General features: G+C 42.8%; 3 protein-coding genes and 1 long non-coding RNA gene across 4 annotated transcripts; 3 read left to right on the top strand and 1 right to left on the bottom strand.

The window, feature by feature from the left end:
• The first annotated feature begins 3,219 nt into the window (after positions 1 to 3,219).
• LOC107320518 lies at positions 3,220 to 5,085 on the top strand. Its single transcript, XM_015876442.2, has one exon. It carries the CDS (start codon positions 3,314 to 3,316, stop codon positions 4,304 to 4,306), a length of 993 nt encoding a protein of 330 aa, XP_015731928.1. The 5' UTR covers positions 3,220 to 3,313; the 3' UTR covers positions 4,307 to 5,085.
• A 355-nt stretch (positions 5,086 to 5,440) lies between these two features.
• On the bottom strand, positions 5,441 to 7,176 carry LOC107320512. Its single transcript, XR_001558295.2, has 2 exons — positions 7,033 to 7,176; positions 5,441 to 6,945 (listed from the first exon to the last, which is right to left on the bottom strand). It is a non-coding gene; the product is annotated as an uncharacterized LOC107320512 (long non-coding RNA).
• A 6-nt stretch (positions 7,177 to 7,182) lies between these two features.
• On the top strand, positions 7,183 to 13,148 carry RSL1D1 (ribosomal L1 domain containing 1). Its single transcript, XM_015876431.2, has 9 exons — positions 7,183 to 7,300; positions 7,381 to 7,520; positions 7,730 to 7,868; positions 8,410 to 8,558; positions 8,713 to 8,814; positions 9,747 to 9,840; positions 9,930 to 10,058; positions 10,807 to 11,004; positions 12,590 to 13,148. The coding sequence occupies exons 1-9, from the start codon at positions 7,265 to 7,267 to the stop codon at positions 12,926 to 12,928; spliced, it is 1,326 nt and encodes a 441-aa protein (XP_015731917.1). The 5' UTR covers positions 7,183 to 7,264; the 3' UTR covers positions 12,929 to 13,148.
• Positions 13,149 to 13,756: 608 nt separating this feature from the next.
• Positions 13,757 to 20,380, top strand: TMEM238 (transmembrane protein 238). Its single transcript, XM_015876434.2, has 2 exons — positions 13,757 to 15,848; positions 18,580 to 20,380. Exons 1-2 carry the CDS (start codon positions 15,454 to 15,456, stop codon positions 18,587 to 18,589), a joined length of 405 nt encoding a protein of 134 aa, XP_015731920.1. The 5' UTR covers positions 13,757 to 15,453; the 3' UTR covers positions 18,590 to 20,380.
• The last annotated feature ends 569 nt before the right edge of the window (positions 20,381 to 20,949 follow it).

Here is a 20,949-nt window from a genome sequence, read left to right as displayed (position 1 = left end):
CCATCTGACTGAATATTTTCAGGGACTGCAAAAAGATATTTTGACCACAAAGGAGAGATGACTGGCTGCATCTATGGCAGCCTGGCCACTACTAAATGCTTTAAATCAGGCAGAATTAAAATCAATATTGAACATGAAAATCAATTATTAAAGGTTCGCATTGAAAAACTGGAGGGCGAGATCAGTCTGTTAGCAGGGAAGAATCCATCATTTTTTTTCATCCAACCCCCAAATTAGATACATTTCAATGAATGACTATCAGGATCCTGAAAGAACAAATCAAAACAAGATTACTAAAACTGACCTAGAGGAGCCACCTAAGACGGACTTACTAGAAGTTCGTCCGGTAGTAACTCAAAAAACAAAGAAAATTCAAGATTGACCAGCAGGGGTGCCCCCTGAACAATGGCCCCCTGCTGAGTCTTATTTACATGTAACGGCCAGTCCATACACGCCCACCGAACTCATGGACCTAGTACAATGGTTCAGGCAAAGGCCGAGGGAAAGTGTTCCGGCCTGGTTATTACGGTTATGGGATTCGGGGGCAGAAAGTGTACTGGTTAGTGGCCCCGAAGTATCTAAATTGGCAACGATAACAGTCCATCCTGCCCTTAGGAAGAGATTGTATGCCGGGACTCAGTTCCCTGAGGAAAACCATTCAATTGTAGACTGGTTAATGGCTGCCTGCTGTATGGTCTGGCCAAATAAAACTGACATGCCACTAAATGAGGGGTTGTGGTCCTCCATGGAGGATCTTCAAAACTATATCAGAGAGTTAGGAATGAGAGAGGCTATCTATGAAGACACCTTTGATAGCCCTGATATGGTAAGATTCTCCGCAGGAATGAGGGACCTAATTTTACAACAGGCTCCCTCGCATATGTATGGAATGCTGGTTTCCATATTAAAACCATTAGTGGCCGCAGAAGCAGCAGTCCAACAAGATGCCCAGTTGGTAGCGGACCTTGGGGAAACTGAGATTTAATATTTGGGTGATTGAGGATGCCAAGGCTTTTCCAATAGTTCGAGCCAGAAGATCGGCTCCACAAACCCCTCGGGCGGGACCCGTTAGAGTGTCCCGAAAGCAAATGATTAATGATCTACTCTGGGCAGGTGTTCAATTTTCAAAAATTGACGGTCAACCTAACCACATTCTCCTTCAGCTGTGGAAGCAGCTAAAGGAAGAACAAAAATTTCAGAACCACCCCAAAAGACCGCAGATAAGACTTATAGAGCGGCGACCAACAACAACATGGAACTCGGAAGACTTTCTAGTTCCAAGTAGGAAAAAGAAGCTGCCTCAGGTGCCTCATGTCACGATACCAGATGCATCGGAGGTAAAAGACTTGAATCTGGCTCAGTTCATGGCTTGACGAGGGATGTCAGTCCTCCTAGGGCCTCTAGACGGGACCGGAGGCCCTATGTGGAACTGACGATATACTGGTCCCGAAAGAATATACAGAAGGTTATGGCCCTAGTTGATACCGGGGCAGAGACATCTATAATATATGGAGACCCAACTAAATTTAAAGGTAATAGAGTGATGATTGGAGGTTTTGGGGGACAAACCATTCCGGTCACCCAAACCTGGGTAAAACTGGGGGTCGGGTGCCTCCCACCACGGGAGTACAAGGTATCCATTGCCCCAATTCCAGAGTATATATTAGGAATTGATATCCTGTGGGGTCTGGCTCTCCATACAACAGTGGGAGAGTTCCGATTGCGGCAGAGATGCATTAGTATCCGGGCAATCCAGACAATATTGAGAGGCCATGCAAAACATGAGCCTATTTGTTTGCCGAAGCCACGCCGGATTACTAATGTGAAACAGTACAGACTCCCGGGTGGGCAGGATGAAATAACAAAAACGGTGCAGGAATTAGAGAAAGTGGGTATTGTAAGACCTGCACATAACCTGTACAACTCCCCAATATGGCCAGTGCGAAAACCGGATGGAACATGGAGGATGACAGTAGACTATAGGGAATTAAATAAGGTCACGCCACCTGTTCATGCGGCTGTACCCAATATTGCCTCCCTAATGGACACACTAAGCAGGGAAATCAAAACATATCACTGTGTCTTGGATTTGGCGAATGCATTCTTCAGTATTCCAATCAGTGAAGAATCGCAAGATCAGTTTGCATTTACATGGGAAGGGAGGCAATGGACTTTTCAGGTCCTACCACAAGGGTACATGCACTGGCCCACCTTTTGTCATAATTTAGTGGCGTGTGATCTGGCTAAGTGGGAAAAGCCAAATAATGTCAATTTATATAATTATATTGATGACCTCCTGTTAACATCCGATTCATTAGAGGCGGTGAGACAAGCAGCAGATTTGTTGACAGCTTATCTGCAAAAAAGAGGGTGGGCTATAAACCCACAGAAGGTGCAAGGTCCAGGGTTATCTGTAAAATTCCTGGGAGTAATTTGGTCCGGGAAAACCAAAGTACTACCCAGAGCAGTAGTAGATAAAGTCCAAGCGTTTCCAGTTCCTACAACACCAAAACAGTTGCAAGAATTCTTGGGTGTATTGGGGTATTGGCGCTCCTTTATACCTCATTTAGCTCAGCTATTGAGGCCACTGTATAAACTTATGAAGAAGGGTCAATCATGGAACTGGGGGAAGGTAGAACAGGATGCTCTCCAACAGGCAAAACTGGCAGTTAAACAAGCTCAGGCGTTGGGTATATTTGATCCGACCCTCCCAGCTGAACTAGATGTTCATGTTACTCAAGATGGTTTTGGCTGGGGCCTGTGGCAACGCCAGAGTTCTGTTCGAACCCCCATTGGATTCTGGTCTCAGGTTTGGCACGGAGCAGAAGAACGATATAGCATGATTGAGAAACAGTTATTGGCTGCCTATTCGGCATTACAAGCAGTAGAGCCGATAACGCAAACAGCAGAGGTCATAGTTAAGACTTCATTACCAATCCAGGGGTGGGTGAGAGATTTGACTCACCTTCCTAAGACGGGGGTGGCCCAAGCACAAACGGTGGCACGATGGGTCGCCTATCTAAGCCAGAGAAGCAGTCTGTCTTCATCTCCACTTAAAGAATTACAGAAGATCCTAGGCCCAGTGACATATCACACTGATACACCAAAAGAACCAATGGTTGCTCCACCAGAGAAGAGTCCTGTTCAGGAAGGAAGATATCCTATTCCTGAAGATGCCTGGTATACGGATGGGTCCAGCAGAGGCAACCCGAGAAAGTGGTGAGCAATAGCATACCATCCCTCTACTGAGACCATCTGGTTTGATGAGGGGGATGGTCAGAGCAGCCAATGGGCAGAATTGCGAGCCGTGTGGATGGTCATAACTAAAGAACCTGGTGACGGCGTCCTGAACATCTGTACAGATAGTTGGGCTGTGTACCGGGGGCTCACTCTGTGGATTACGCAATGGGCTACCCAGGAATGGACTATCCACGCCCGACCGATTTGGGGTAAAGACATGTGGGTAGACATTTGGAATACGGTCAAACACAGGACAGTATGTGTCTACCATGTCTCTGGTCATCAACCCTTGCAGTCACCAGGAAATGATGAAGCTGACACACTGGCCCGAATCCGATGGATTGAGAATTCACAATCTGAAAATATTGCCCGTTGGTTACATCAGAAGCTACGGCATGCTGGACAGAAGATAATGTGGGCAGCTGCTAAAGCATGGGGGCTGCCTGTACAACTATCTGATATCGTTCAAGCATGTCAGGATTGCGATGCTTGCTCAAAGATGAGACCGAGACCGTTGCCTGAAACAACATCCCACATTGCTAGAGGATATAGTCCTCTTCAGAGATGGCAGGTCGACTACATTGGGCCCCTCCCTCGGTCTGAGGGGGCGAGATATGCCCTGACCTGCGTTGACACTGTAAGTGGACTGCTGCAAGCCTATCCTGTACCAAAGGCAAATCAAGCATACACAATTAAGGCACTTACTAAACTGATGTCTGCATACGGGACACCTCAAGTTATCGAGAGTGACCAAGGGACTCACTTCACTGGAGCGATGATACAGCGCTGGGCAGAAGAAAACAACATTGAATGGCGATTCCACCTGCCATATAACCCAACAGGGGCAGGCCTTATTGAACGTTATAATGGTATCCTTAAGGCTGCCCTGAAAACAGACTCTCAGTCCCTGCAGGGGTGGACAAAAAGATTATATGAAACCGTGCGGGACCTGAATGAAAGACCTCGGGATGGCAGACCCAGTGCCCTGAAAATGTTACAAACTATATGGGCCTCCAATTTGGGATCCAATTTGGGATCCAAATTACAGGTACTGATAATGAAGTAAAACCGCAGGTTGGTACTGAAAATAATCTTCTGCTCCCTGCCCCTGAGAATTTAGAACCGGGAATCCATAAGATAAATTGGCCTTGGAAGGTGCAGGTAGGACCCAAATGGTGTGGCCTACTTGCACCTTGGGGGAGATTATTGGAGGTGGGAGGTTCAGTCACCCCCTCGGTGATAGGTACATGGCCTACTGACATCGTGGTCAATACTCCGGCCTTTATTGCTAAAGGAACACCTATTATGTCCCTATGGCAGATCAAGACTCCTCCTCTGGTGCCAGATATAGTTATACAGCCACAGATATCTGGCCAGAGGGTATGGTATCGGAGGCCGGGACATAATCCAGTACAAGCAGAAGTATTGACCCAAGATAAGAATACGGCCTGTATCTTGCCCTGGAGGGCGGATCTTCCCCTCCTAGTACCCTTGAAACATCTATATTACTCCCCTTAAGATTGATTCTAAGCCTCTAGGACCATTACTCTGGACTGATGAAACGCAGACGGACCTGCACTTCAAGATGATTTGTCTCCGGTAACATCTATCAAGCACTGGCCCATGGAAGATCATAAACACCCATCCAATCATCATCATTTGAATAATATCAACATCTAATGCGACGGGAGATTGTATCAGCGTCGTGATTGGGTCTCTGTAATAAGGGGAACTCACCTAATCATTGGTTCACGTTGTGAAGGGGTGGAGTGTATGGGAGATCACAATGTGAACCACTGATTGATCAGCTGAGGCAAGTGTGGGGTCAGCTGTGGGAGCACAGGTGAAAGTAATTTAGCTGTGCTCCCAGAAGGGTTGGAGCTTGACTCCACCTCCTCTTAGACCTCATTGAAGGGCTGACCCTCACTGAGGCAGCATCTCTTGGAGATCTATCTTCAGTGAAGACTGCCCCAGCTTCCTCAGTGAAGGCATCACCACTGGTGAGTTTCTCTCTTGCTTATAACCTCTGTACATTTATTACCATCTTTGCTACCATTTGTATATTTACCACCTATACTGTTGGTTAAGCCATGTCTCCTGACGTTTAGTCACACCAGACTTAAAAAGTTGTGGAAAAAAAGTGTTTGGATGAGATATGTGAGAAATGTTCATTTGAGTCATTAATAATAGTAACTCAAAATAACAGTGACTAATAATAGTCCCTTTAATTCATCTTAATAATGCTATGTTGACTCAGTACAGTCAAGCTTCAAACACAATACATTCACCTCTTATGACAGTAGTCCAGCTTATTTTCAGAGATTTCCGAGGCATCTTTTCTGTTTATTTTAACATCACACAAAAAATACGTTGATGTTTTATTAAAACATCAGCTAAAAAATTCACAAGGCCTGTGCAGAGATAGGAGAAAGGGTAATATAATCATCAGATTATAAAGCACCACTGCCAGCATCTTAATATGCATCAATCCCAGCAACGCTGAAAAGAATTTCTGCCTGATTACATACTTTTCAATAACTTCCTAATCGATACTTCATACAACAACTACACAGCAGCAAAGGACAGATTTTATTTTTCCTGACCATTTATGTTACTTGTCCAAAAATCACACAATGGAAAGGTTAAAATTTCCATTTTCCAGGATTTTTTTTCCAGTAGTATCAATCAATATATGACTTATCTACAGCAATTTACACTGAGTCAAATATTGTGCAATCTTCTACTTCCTGTATGCTTGTGACATTACAAACAGTGAAGGTGCAACTGAGCAATGCTGAAGCTGCTACCAAAGGCTGTCACCAAGGCTTGGGGAGCCTTGAAGCCACAGTGAATGCTACCAGCAGAGTGAAAACACTGTTACATAAAGGAGCTTTTCCTGACAAGAGTATTTTAATTCCTTTCACTGTGTACCAGCACGCTGAACATGTAGAAAATTATTCTGGATGATACATGAAGGAATAAAGCCATAACCAAAAAGGCAAAAAACTGGCAAAAATGTAGAGAAGAGTGACTAACGCTTGTTATTTCATATATGTATAACCAGTGGCTACACATTAGCCAGGTGGCAGCTGCCAGAGCACAATGCTGCCAGAGCACACAGCACCTTGAGAACAAGGTGAAAACAGCTCCAGGTTAGACTTGGTGTCAGCGTAGTGTACTTGAAAAGGGTGGAACTAGGTGGTGTGAGCATTCCACAGCTAAGCTGTTTCCACGTAGTCAGTCAATACATTTTTAAACTGGAACAGAGATGCAGCAGTTCTGCCTTTACTGTTCACAAATAAGTGGTTTTGTGTGTGATAGTCAATGGTGGCCTCAGCAGTGACCAGAAAATAGTGGAATTTGAGATGCTAAGAGGTGTGAGGAAGATGTGTAACACAGAACAGACCCTGGACTTCATTTTGGCAGCCAGGATGTGGGGTCCCATTGGAAGCAGCTCTGAAAAGCAAAGGAGCTCAGAGAAGCTGACAGTCGAGCTGTGAAAACAATCTCTTCAAACTGTAATGGAGGCACCTACTGACACTGGGAAACAAGCAAATCCATCAAGAGATTGAGTCGGCTAAACAGGGATAGCAGCACTGCAGTGCGGAAGGTCCGTAACACAGGTGAAGCCGAGGACAGGCTGCAGTGAAGGCATCCAGAAACGCTGCTCAGGCATTTAGGCGTTACCACAGGAGGAAAGCTGACCTGGAGTTAAAGGGAACGGCTTCCAATGCTGTGAAAGGAAACTGAGGAAGGATCCAAGGACTAGAGAGCAGCGAGTTTCCCACCCACCTTCAGATATACGCCAAGTGGGCAATCCAGGAGTAACAACAGTAGGTTCTGAAATCAAGATAATGACCGCTGACAAGCAGCATCTCACCGACCCTGCACTTCGGAACAGCAGCGGAACTAACACCCCCACACCCGCCCCGCCACTGCCGGCGGAAGGGGCGGGTGGGACACAGCGGTGACCCGGAAGGCCGCAGTGCGCAGTTGCGGCGGTCGCACGCGTGGTCGCGGAGCCATGGCGAAGGGGCAGCCGAAGTTGGCGCGTGGGCAGGTGCGGGCGCACCGGGCTCTGTTCTGCTCCGTTCCGTTCTGTTTTGTTCTGCTCTATCGCGGCTGTTACTGTCGTTGCAGGTGAGGAAGGCGGTGGAGGCCCTCTTGGCTTTCGCGAGAAGCAAGTCTAAGGGAAACGCGCTGCTTCTTAACGAGAACGAGAGCGTGCACCTTCTGGTGACGGTCTGGAAGATCCCACGCGTGGCTCAAGTAATCAAAATGTAAGAAACGCGCCTTGCCCGGAGGCTGGGGAGCGTTCGTGTCCTGTGGCTCGGGAAGGAGCGCGGTGCGGGCTGTGGGCTTGGAGGAGCTGAGCATCGCGGCCCCGTCCCGACACCCCGGGCCGACTCCGAGCGCTGCCTGACCGCAGAGTGTGTCCTGGTCCTGCAAAACGCTTTTGCCTCCTTCCTGTCTCATGTTTTTATTGCAGACCGCTGCCCCACGGCATACGAGCAGAGACAGCCGAGGTGTGTCTGTTCACAAAGGACGAACCGGACCTGACTGCAGAGCAGACGGAAAGTCTTTACAGGAAACTTCTAACCCAGAACGGGATCACAAGTGTTAGCCAGGTCAGAGATGATGCAGTGCAGTATCGCTGTGCTCTTCTTGTACCAGCCAAAAGGGAATTTTTTCCTGCTATTTAATATTCCAAAATCAATGGTTTCATGTTAATCTCACAGAAGATTTTTCTGAGTATTCAAACTGTTCATTTTTCAAACTACTGAATTTATTCAGAATAACTTATATCCATAGCAGTCAGGTGTAATTGTGATATAAATGCTCAGTATTGGATTAGAACTTTTTCAGTTTTACTTACCATGCCAGATATTCATGTTCTTTGCAGCTGGACTGAATCACTTGCGCAACTCACAGTAAAGTGGGAAAATATTTTCTATCGCTCTATTTGTCTGTTTAGACATTGTGTACTCTAGTTTTGTTTAGTGATACTGTGCAGGGGATCTGTCCCTGTTCTATTGATTGTCCTCAACACTTTAAAACATGTCTTAACTAACAGTTATACAAGTTAATTGTGTGCAGTTACAAGAAGTACCCAATGCTGTGTTTGTGTGTTTTCAGCAGTGGGGACTAAGCTGTTGTTTTTTGTTGTAGGTCATCTCCTACAAAACTCTAAAAAAAGAGTACAAACCCTTTGAAGCAAAGCGCCGCCTCCTGAACAGATTTGATCTCTTTCTGTCTGATGACCGGATCAGAAGGCTCTTGCCCTCGCATCTGGGAAAACACTTCTATGAAAAGAAAAAGTTGGTCCTAAAATATTGTATATACATTTGGAATTATTATTTTGTTAAAGATTGGATTATTCTACTGAAGGTTTGCTAGTTTGCTTGATTTTTTTTTTATTTTAAATTATTGTTAATTTTTTAACTCTTATTCCCTCTGCTTCTTTCTTCTTAGGGCACCTTTAGCTGTAAACTTGAAAGCCAAAAATCTTGCTAAGGAGCTACAAAAGCATGTTCAGGGTACTGTACTACCAGTTACCAACAAGGGCTGCTGTTAGTAAGTATGAACAGCTTAATACTGTGCGTGAAGAGCTGTTTTACCTTAACTGTAGGAATTTGGAGTTGTTTAACCCATTGTACAGTTATACAGCCAATAGGTAAACAGAGGTTAAACAGATGTTTTGTATGAAAGATTATTGTGATAGAAAGATAATCTATGATAAATGGAAAATGCTCACCAATGTTGAAGGTTCATATTAAACTCTACAAAGGAGAGATCTCCAAAGAAAGAAATCCTGCCTTAGTGGCAGTCAGCCCTTAAGTGAGATCCTGGAGAGGTGGAGCCAAGCTCTACCCCTTCTGGTAGCACTGCTGAATTACCTTCACCTGTGCTCCCACAGCTGACTCAATGCTTGCCTCAGGTGGTCAATCAGAGATTCAGGCTGTGATCAACAGTTTCCCATACACCCATTAACTTGAATAATGGGTGAAGAGTGAGCATTCTAGGTATGGGTCATCTTGAACCTTAATTTGTATAAAAAAAATAGTAATTCTGTTTAATAAGAAGTCATAACTGTAAAGTTTTGTTTGTTTTTTCTGTATAGCTAAGGAATTTCTAGGCAACTATGACTGACAAATAGCATATACAGTCTTAAAAAAATTAATAATCATAATTGCTGTTTAATTAGCTGAAAACTCCTCCCAAAACAGTGTACAACATTTTTTCATTTATCGTGCGTCTAAAATGATCCAAACCTAAATTACCTTGGCAATATAGGGCAGGAGTTGCATTTCATACTGTAAAAAACTTAATACTCGTAGCTGCTGTGACTGTTGCTACAAAAGGATTCTTTAGTTGTCAGCCATCCTGTGTGAAGACTGAGGTAATTGCAGATAAGTGGGCTTTTTTTCTTTCTGGGTGTACTTAAGAACAAATAACTTAGTGTTTTTACTTGCCTATCTATAAATATTACTCTTTTCTACTTCCAGTACAACACGTATAGGCCACACTGGAATGAAAGCTGATGAGATACTAGAAAATATCATTGCAGCAGCTGAGGTGATTGCTAGGAAGTTACCACAGGTACTGTGGATTCATTGCATTGAATTAGGAACAATGTAGCTGGAAGCCATGGCAGTTCTTACATAATAGACATTGTTTTATGTTTGCAGAATTGGAGAAATGTGAAAGTTCTTCACCTCAAGACACTTAAATCAGTTGCACTTCCAATTTTTACTGCACGGATCTCCAGCTTAGATGAGATTGACAAGGAGCCAATTGCCAATAAAAAGCAAGGAGAGGTAACAAGTAAAAAAATTAAAATTTTCTATAAAGCCACTAGTTCTTTGGCAGTATAGACCTAATGTGTTGGGTTTACAAATCTGAACAGCAGCTTAGAGGCAAGTATGGCTACAAATGAGTCAGGCACTCATGACTATGAGCATTTCCAATGTGCAGTATCAAGAAATCATTGAAACTCCCCCACCAGATTATAAACCAAATTGGGAATAAGCTAGGAGTTTCTGGTCTTGAACTGTAAACTCAACTGAGATTGATTCTCAGAGCTTTTGATTGAATTCATATTTGTTTATTCATATTTGCTTACAGAAATGACGTTCATTAACATATACATGAATTTAGATTGTGTGTCCATTGTGGCATGTGAATAATTCCCACTCTTAGATATTTATATGTTATTTTGCAGAGGATGAGTAGGGAGAACTTCACCTACATTAAAAAATAAAAATAGCTATTTGTTTATACTGAGTTCTGCCTATTACATTCCTGTTTCTAAAACAAGTTGGTAGCACAAATATGCATCTTAAAGACTTTAATCTTTATGTTAATATCATTTATTTATGAGCTTCCTCTATGCTGAAAGTGACACATCATTTTTCATATTTTGCTTATGGTTGACCAGCCCAGGTCTATTGAACAGCATTTCAATTTGTTGCTAGACTGTCTTAGTTTTAGATATATTAAAACAATTCTTATATGCTTAGAAATGTTATGCGGATTTGTCTGAGTTGTGTTTCAAATTAATTCTAGAAGGAAAAGAAAAAGAAACTAAAGAAGACAGCTAAAAAGGTGAATTCTAGTCAAAATTCCATGACAACTGAAAATAAGGCTGCTGCTGCTACCCAAGAGCTTGTGATAAAGGAAGAAGTAGTCCAAGAACCAGAGAAACGTGCTGATGATGAAGAAATTCCACAACTGGTGCCTATGCAAGTAACCAGCCTAGCCGAGGTAAAGATTATTGTGAGTTTATCAATATTATTGAACATTTCAATTAAAACTAAATATTTTAAAACATGTAAATAGTTTGTCACCAGAGGGACTGTGTTTTAACACACTTCAAATGAACTATATATTCTTAAAAAAAACCACGAAAGTGAAAGCTGGGAAAAATGGGAGGAGAAGGGGGTGCTTTGTTTATTTTTATTTCCTCTTACAAAGAAAGCCAGTGTTTGTCTCTTTGTCTTTTCCTGGATAGCAACCATTTTGCTTAGCTTACCTAACAGGTCTGAAGACAGAAGAAATGTTAAAAATGAGGGAAGAGGAGCTTGATCCTTTAAGAAATTAAAACAATAATTTACTTGATTAATTCAAAATTGCTGGTAGTTTTTTTTTTTATTGTATTGTATATCATCATCATAGTATCATAGTCTCGTGCGGGTTGGAAGGAACCTTAGAGATCATCGAGTCCAACCCCCGGGATTCGAGCCTCTGTGTAGTAGAGCAGCACTTCTACCAGTTGCGCCACAGGGGGGATTCAAACTCCAGGCCCCAGTGTTGCAAGGCGGCGTCCTTAACCACTGCGCCACCAGGGCACACTCATTTTGTCTATGTATTGTCTATCTGTAGTGAAGAACTTGAAAAAGAAATAACAGGTTCTCTAGAATAGTAATGTGCAACATTAATGGTCACATAATATACATTGAGAGCAGCTTGCAGTGAAACAGTGTACATATTTACTGTTGCAAATATTGGAGGTAATGAGGACTGTATCTCTAATGTGCCTGGAAAACAACCAAACGTGCATTTCTTGTGTCTAAGAAATACCCATTGGAAAGAAAATGGATGAATAAAACTGTAAGGCTTCTAAGTTCAACTCAGTTAAATTACGTTTGTGATTCGAGCATAGCTTTAATGGGTGTCTGTTCAGGGATGTCTGAACAGATGTCTGTGCTACTATGATTATATACAGCCCCAACAAAAAAAACCCCAAACTGTTCAGTTTGCTTCAAGCTGCTGTCATGCAGCTGGCCTAGATCAGTTCATGTGATGTGACTGACAGAGCCCTGGGATGGCTGCAGCTGAAGTTGAGTTGAATGAATTGTTCTGATGATAGCAGCTCTTATATGAGGGTCATTTGGGAATGTCTGATGATCTCTAGGGAGTGCTATGCCTGATGCACAAAGTACAGACAGCCTGTGTACATGGCTGGATTTGAATAAGAGGTGTGCCTATCAAATCTAATAAACCCAGACATGTAGCAAGCTTATTGTGATTTCAGTTCTGCCAGCGAAGTAGTTCAGTGACTTGGTTAGCCAAGAGAGTGAACATCTTTGTATCTGTTCCATCTATTTACTTTGTAACTATTTTTATATTTCATATTTTTATATAAACACAGGTCTGATTCCATGTTTTGCCTTCTACTTCTGGCAAGATACATGAGCAAATCATTTGGGCTAAGGAACTGTGTAATCAATAGAAAGCATTTGTCCCTTATAATGGCTTTTTAAATCTCTCTTCAAAAACAGTAAAAATGTTTTTTATTTGAAAGGGTAATGTTTTGTTTTTTTCTTTTTCCTGAATGTCTTAATTACAGAAAGCGGAACCAAGCCAAAGTCCAGAAAGAGGTGACAATCTGGGCAATAAAACAAAAGCAGTACTTGGTAAGAGAAAGAAACAATTTCTTGCTCCGGAAACTTCAAAACAGAAAATTATAGAAGAGCAGGTGGACTTGCAGATGTCATCAGAACAAAAAAAAACCACACAGCTCAGCATGGCAAAGGAAGAAATAAAAGAACTGGAGAAGACTCCTAAAAAGCCTGAAGCAAAGTCTTTTGCTACACGCAATGCTGGCAAACTAGTACAGTCATCCAAGAAATCTTCCAAAACACCAAAGCGAACAGCCAAGAAAGTACGCAGGCCACAGTCGTCATGAATGTTGACTACTGTAACGTTGTATGCAGTTATTCAGTGCTGTCTTCTCATGAATGTAACATGCCTTCTTAAGAAAAGCTGACCCTAAGAGCTTTTTTCTAAATTGTCTCCTTCTAATGGAAGAACAAATAAACATTTTAGTTAGCTGTATTTGTTACCTTAAGTCTTTTCCATCTCTTAAAAAAATAATAAAAAAATCCAGCTGTATCTTTCAATAGAAATCTTTTGGTTTCTAGACTTTGTTGTATTTGAGCAGCATTATTTTTAAAGGATGTCTCGCATAAGTTCAGCTGCATAATGGCTTGGTTATATTCTTGTTCTTAGTGCACAACCACAGTTTACATGAGCTTTTTCCTCCTACCTGACTTTCATATTCTCTGTATTTTTTATAGTTAATGCACAGGGATTTCCTTGTTCCCTGAACTCCACATTCGTGTAGCAGATGTCTGTGCTTGTGATTTTCATTGCTGCAGTCTTACCTGTTGAAACTGCAAACATTAATTTCTTAAATTACTATATCTTCTTTAAAACCTCTGGATTGTCTCTCTCCTACCAATATACAGTCTTTCTGTGTAATTACTACATACTGTTAAAGTGTTCTGTGTAACTTGGGTTTCTTCTATGCTGTTCTTCACATTTAAGAAGACAAAACTGCTTATTTTCCCTTAGCCTCGTACAACAAAAACATGACTTTACTTGAAAGAGAATCGGTTTTGTCTTGTATGGGGAAACTGTTTATGGCAGCCTGAACCCCTGATTGACCACCTGAGGCAAGCAATGAGTCAGCTGTGGAAGTGCAGGTAAAGGTAATTGGCTCCACCCCTCCCAGATCTCACTTAAAGAAAAGGCAGGATCTCTTTCTCTGGAGATTGCTCCTTTGTGGAGTTTACTGTGAGCCTCCAACATCGATAAGCGTTTTCCATTTATCATGGATAATCTTTCATACAAAACATCTTGTGTAACCTCTGTTTACCTGTCAACTGTGCATTTGGTGAGCCAGGCAGGCCAAACAGATGTAATGTCTTTCTTGTGAGGTATCTATAAATGGGGAGAGAACATCACTCCCTTAGAAAAAATGATCCCAGGGCAGATCCTAGGGTTTATGGGTTCTCCCTATTATTAACTGGCTACTGTATTTGAATAGTAAGGTCCCCTGTAGGTTATGGAGAGCGCAGGTTCATGCTTTCACCAAAGACAAAGGCTTAGGTGCACTTCTTAGAACTCATTCACTATAAATATATATCTTTTTCTAGTACTTCAGTAACTCTATTACATCTTTGTTTTACTTATTTGCTTTGCATTGTATTTCAGTACCGTGTGTTTTGTTTGATGTTGCAAGAAATAACAATCTGTTCCTGAGGCTTAGTAAACAGAATAACTGGTTTAATCTTATTTATTTTTTTTCCTTTTGATTTCAGCTTGTCTTTCTATGGGTACCTTTTATTAAATAGTGTTGCCAACAGACACTTATCACAATGATAAGTGAACCAAGTGCTATCACTGAAATAGAGGGCCTGTGACCTTATTACAGTAAATAGATTGCACTCATGGTCACTGTTATCCTCACTGGCATCATTGGAGCAAAGATCTAGAAGCTGCTCATGTTCCTAAGCATGTGCATCTTTCCTCTGGTTTGGTATTTGTGCTTATACTAGTGGCTGCATACTATTAAGCAAATGTTAGAAAAGCCTCCTGAGAGCACGTGCAGGAAAGCCTATACTTGTATGTAGTTCTTGTACTTGAGTGTTAGAAGGTGGAAAGATGTGTACCAGGTCCTTTGCTCTCACTAGGTGAACTACAACATACATACTGCATCTTTTACAAACCAGTTTCATCTCTGTACTTCCATTTACTACTTGTTGCCTGCATGTTACCCTGAAGTGTTCTCACTGCTCTTTCTAAGCCAGTGTACTCTGTGACTTTGTAGGCGCACATTGTATAACTGTGCTGTGAATGTCCTATCCCCTGTAAGCTGCCTAATCCCGCACACAGGGGTGTCTGGAACAGTTACATCCACCGGTCTCTTCTGGAGTGCCGTTCTGGGCAGAGGTGTCTGCCAGCCAAGGCAAAAAGCCTCACGTCAGGTCACACCGTGCTGCTGCAAAGCCAGGAATGCCCGCAGAAGTGCCCCGTGTTCACCTGCACCAGGAAACGGCAGGAATCAGCAAGGTATGCCTTCGTTTCAAAGCGCCGACAGCTGCTACCGAACGTCACCTCCAACGCCTGCGCCAGCTATTCTGCCATTAAGTGAAGCGATGCCCGGGAGGTCCGTGGTATGTGAGGGGCAGCGGCCTTACGGGGTGGAAGCCCGATCTAAGCAAAGGGCCTCCGCGAACATGGGGTCAGCGCCGCGTTGAATCGCTCAGTACCGGGAAGAAGCGCCCGGCGTCTGAGGGCGGCGGGGCACAGCGCGGGCGGTTCGGAAGGGCGTGGCCCCGCGAGTACAGGTGCGGCCGGAGGGGGCGCGGCCTCGGCCTCCCCTCAGGTGCGGGCGGCCCGAAGCGGCGGCGACGTCGCTCTCCCAGCATGGCAGCCCCCGGCGGTCTGGGCCGCTGCGTGGTCGCTTTCTGGCTGGCGCTGGCGTTCGACGCGGTGGGTTTGGCGGTGCTGCTGGCCGGGGTATTCGCTGACGTGTTCTTCGCCGATTTACTCATCTACGCGGGCGGCATCGGCATCTTCCTCAGCCTCATCTGGTGGGTGTTCTGGTACGCGGGCAACCTGGAGGTGTCGCCAGAGGAGCTGCTCGACGACGTGGGGCTGGCGTCGCCCAAGGGCCGCGGGGACAGCGTGCTGCGGGGTTTGGTGCACGGCTTCAGCCTCCGCCTCTCTTCGGTTCTCGGCACCGCGTCTCGTTCCCGCCGCGCCGCCGACCTGGAACTGCAGCGCGCCCGCTGCCCGCCGCGCCACTACGATGGCAGTAGGCAAGTAGTGCGGGGCGAGGGGTGCGGGTCTGCGGGCGGCGGGAGGAGTGTCCTTCCAGGGGCGGGCACGGCCGGAGAAAGCTCCACGCGGAAGCTGGGCTGGGGGAAAATCGGCTGTGTCTGAGAAGGTAGGAAAGCCTCTCCTGTCTTGCTGAACTTATACAAAGTAACAGTAGCAAAAACATGTTGTGTTAATCCCCGTCGGTACGTTGGGGGGGGGGAGGGGGTTGATTCTAACGATAATGGAAATTGAAAAAGAATCCTGAAATTGATGATACAGAATCAAAGAATTGTAGGGGTTGGAGGGACATCTAGAGATCGTCGAATCCAGCCCCCCTGCAAAGCAGGCTGAGATGCCTCATAATAAAACAGACCAGCGTAAAGAACATCCACAAGTCTATGGGTCCCTATGAGATGCATCATAGAGTCCTGAGGGAATTGGCTGATGTAGTTGCCAAGCCACTCTCAATAATATTTGAAAAGTTATGACAATCAGGTGAAGATCCTGATGACTATCCTGAAGATCGTGTGCCCCGGTGGTGCAGTGGTAGGAATGCCTCCTTGCAACACCAGGGCCCGGGGTTCAAATCCCCCCTGTGGTGCAAGTGGTAGAAGTGCCGCTCTGCAGCACAGAGGCTCAAATCCTGGGAGTTGGACTCGATGATCTCTAAGGTCCCTTCCAACCCGCACGAGACTATTACTATTACTAGAGAAAAAGGCAACGTCAGACTTCTTTTTAAGAAGGGTAAAAAGAATGACCCCAGGAACTACAGACCTGTCAGTCTCACCTCTGTGCTAGGGAAGATCGCGGAGCAGATCCTCCTGGAAGCTGTGCTGTGGTGATAGACCAAGGGGAAATGGCTTGAAGCTTAAAGAGGGTAGGTTTATGTTGGCTGTAAGGAAAAAGTCTTTTTCCTTACAGGAAAGTAGGATGGTGAGGCACTGGAAGAGTTCAGACTTTCAAGATGAGGGTGGATTGCGACCTGGGCAACTTGATCTAGCTGTGCACATCCCTGTTCATTACAGGGGAGCTGGACTAGGTGGTCCCTTTCCAACTCTTAAGTATTCTATAATTCTATGAAATAAGGTATGTGTGAGCATGAAGAATTTGGTATGTCAACCTTGCAAGATCTGTCATGTATCAGGATAACAAGGCTGCAGTCCTGAACTGATCCTGACTGCTGCTGAACTACTGACAGCAACTTGAAATGTAAGGTAACAACTGTTAAGCACTACCTGCTGAAACTCATGTGAGGGAGGAAGCTTCTGCTCTACCAACACAAAATACTCCTTTTGTTGCAAACAGAAAAAAACACTGAAATGCCAGCTGGTGTGTAACTTGAAGGCAGAGTTACAACAGATCAAAAGTCACAAAGAATTCATAGCTGAGCTATTTGTCGCTGTGAACCTCAGTCATTTGAAGAATATGTGCTACTATTGAGTCTGCAAAGGCAATGTCAGAGTCCAGCTTCAAACATCATTTGAAGAACCATTGAAGCCTTCAAAATATTCTTGGTCTGTCTGTATGCGCAACACATTTCTTGAAGAAGAAAAGTATGGGGGAGGAAAAGTCAAACTTGCTATACTTACTCTACTGGCCATTACAAAAGCTTCTTGATCAATTAACTTAAAATTACACATATAAGAAGTCTGGATAGGGGAAGTGCAATGAACTGTTGTTGTAGAAACTGATTTAAGCTTTTTTTTTTTTTTTTTTTTTTCCCTTTCGTTCCTGTGATTACTAGTTTTGTTGTGGTTTTTTTCTTTTTTATTTTTTTCCCCTTGTTGTATGGGAAATCACAGCTTGAACCACTGATTAATCAGCTGAGGTAAGTGTGGGGTCAGCTGCAGGAGCACAGGTGAGAGTAATGGAGCTGTGCTCCCGGGAGGGGTGGACCTCAACTCCACCTCCTCTGAGACCTCACTGAAGGGCTGACCCTCACTGAGGCACAGCATCTCTTGGAGTTCGCTCCTCAGTGGAGACTGCCTCAGCTTTTTGGTTAAGGCTTAAACATTGGTGAGGTTTCTTTTGCTAATAACCTTTGACTATTTACCACCATTTGGTTAACATCTTTATATTAACCACCCTTACACCTTGTTCAAGGTAAATGAAATACTACATGCTGTTTAGGTTTTGTTCTTAAGAGATATACAGTAGAAATGAATGAGAAGGGTGAGAATTTTCAAGGTATGAAGTGAATTATATTGAAGGAATAATGAGTAGGGTTCTTGAGTCTGAAAGAAGCAGAGTGTAAAATATTCAAGTCAATCTGTACAGTCATGAATGCTATCAAAATGTGCATAAGGAATAATTATTTGTTACCTCTCCAGTGACAAAGCAGGTATCAAAGTTATGTATGTTTGACATAGTGTAAAGTGACTGATAAAATTTTAGATTCAAAAAGCTAGAAGAAAAAGTAGAAGTGACCCGAAGATACTATGTTCATCTGGACAAGACCTGGGGCAGTAAGTGGAATCTGAGATAATATCTCAAGGAGATAATGCTTGCAAGCTACGACCTTATGCTTTAACGTTCACACTTAGTCACTGTTGGAGATGAGCTGTTGATGTGATTTCCCCCCCCCCCCCTCACACACACACATATGTGGGCCCCAACTGGCTGTTAAACATGTAGAAAAGTACTTTTAAGACTTTTAAGTAATAGTTTAGAGTTTCATATGGCTGTTTTAAGACTACTTTGGAGTAACCTTTCTTAATGTATTATCTTCAGGATCTGCTGAAGACAAACCTGTTGAAGATATTGCCTTTAAAAGACGTGAAACTGCTACACATGATGGAAGGAGAAGTCTGTACTCCACGCAGTAGGATTTCTTCATTATGGAATAATTTCTGCAACCACAGTGGACTGTGTATGAAATGGATGCATAGACCTATATCTCTGCCAAATGCACCTATTTTGGTGTTGGACTGGATCTCATCTGGTTGTTGGTTTTTTTTTTTTTGTTTGTTTGTTTAGTTGTTGTTATTTGTTTGTTTTGTTTTACCATCTCAAAACTTAAGTTTGATCTTCCAAGAAATGAGAACTAAAAAGGAAACAAACCCAATTCACAGAAAAAAATCACTGCAGCATGTTGTGCGTAGATATCTTTCATAATGACCTAGGAATGTTTGGATAAAAAGCTTTTGCACTGTTTTTCTGGAAGTAAAACTCGCTGTGAATTTTTATGTCAGTGCAATACTTTTATTTGTAAGGGTGCTTTTAAAATACCTGTGTAAAACTGCTAGTGCAAAGTTATGAATACAGAAGTTGTTTATAGTGTAAATACATAATTTACAGTGACTCCTGTGAAGTTTCATCATTATCTGGGAATAACTTGGAATTTGAGGTTTTATAAGTACAGAAATAAAAATAGTGATGCTAGCATTCCAATTCTTTCTTCATAGTTGCACATAATGCAATATGGTGTCTTTAAGAGGAGGCTTTTAAATCCAGTTACGTATGAAGTAAAGCTGAAGTATTAAAAAACAACTGTAGGCTTACATGCACTCTGATGCTTTACAAAATATTACCAAATTTACACATAGATGCAATTGAAATTAGAAGAAGCATGTATAAAAGATTAATATTAAAGGTAATGATACCTAAAACTCAAGTATGTGATAAATTTTTGTGTTCTTTTGTTTCTGCACTAACACGAAGAGTCTGAGATCACCACTGACAAATGCAGTAGACTTTGCATTTTTTAATGCATCATTGTTTTTATGCTGCACCTTACTGAATACTAAAGGTATATTTAACAGGTGAGTTTACTCAGAATACTGTGGCTGCACTTCCTTGTGCATCCACTAGATATCTTTCTATGCTCTCTTGAAAATTATTAGATTCACTTCTATATGTATTCTGTTTATTTAAATATTTTCCAAATGCTGTTAGTCTTTAAATAAGTTCATGTAGACACTAGACGTGAAAATCTATAATCTCTTTACTAAACAGAGAATTTAGGAGTTAGAGCTGTATCCTCCTTTTAGAGATCTGCAATGTGACACCACTGTTATTACAGTGGTCTGATTTAAAAAAAACAAAGCCCTCCTCCCTAAAACCTATATACTATGGTTTCAATGTCATTTCCAAGACAATTTTTCATTTCTCTGAAAATGTTATAGAGAAACCAACATGTTTTCATGTTCTGAAAAGTTATTTTTCCTGACTTCCCTGTAGCTTCAATTGTTAAACTGAGGTGAGTAGAGTAGCAGCTATAAATTAACCTAAAACTTGTGTGCAGCCATTCGCATACTAGCTCTGACAGTTTTCTCTAATTTAGTGTTGCAATTATAGTTATCAAAGTAAATTGAGTACAGCTTTAAGTTTACCGCAAATTACAATGAATCTTCTACCCAGTATCAGATACTTAGTGACTGTGATGGATGGTTGTTAGAATGCCATTTGGCTGCTGACATGTCACTCAAATTATATGAGGTTCAAATGTTTACAATTATGAATAGTATGTACAATTTAATTTTAAATATAGGAGCTGGCACATCAAAAAATAAAGACTGTGTTCTTCGTGGAGGAGTACCATGGTGTTACTAATGATGTATCTAAACAAGGAGGTAAAAAGTGCTTGCTGTGGAGCAGAGCTGTTATAAGCTATGGTATGGGCTGGTGGGTTTTGTTTTATTTTGTTTTTTAATATATAAAATAGTTACTTGTCATGCAGCCTATTGTTTGCATTCTGCATAATGAAGCTTAATACTAAATAGGAGCTGGCAACTCAATTGTTAGTAGCTAATCATTAACAGGTGTTTAGTACTATCTTAGTTTCCTGGTGTCCTTGTCAGCTGCTCAATGCAGCACAAAGTCCATGCAAGGAGCATTTACGTTGTTGACTGCAAAGAATTTGAACACACGTAGGAGTGTGTGTGGTTGCATGAACACAGCTTTATGTCTGTAGCTTGATTCCTTTAGACCTAAAGGACAGTCTGCACCCTTCAAATACAACTATAGTATCATAGTCTCGTGCGGGTTGGAAGGGACCTTAGAGATCATCGAGTCCAACCCCCGGGATTCGAGCCTCTGTGTAGCAGAGCGGCACTTCTACCACTTGCGCCACAGGGGTGATTTGAACCCAGGGCCTCCAGT

Source organism: Coturnix japonica, chromosome 14, assembly GCF_001577835.2.
Source record: "Coturnix japonica isolate 7356 chromosome 14, Coturnix japonica 2.1, whole genome shotgun sequence".
Lineage (NCBI taxonomy): Eukaryota > Metazoa > Chordata > Aves > Galliformes > Phasianidae > Coturnix > Coturnix japonica.
This window is presented reverse-complemented; position numbering and strand designations above follow the sequence as displayed.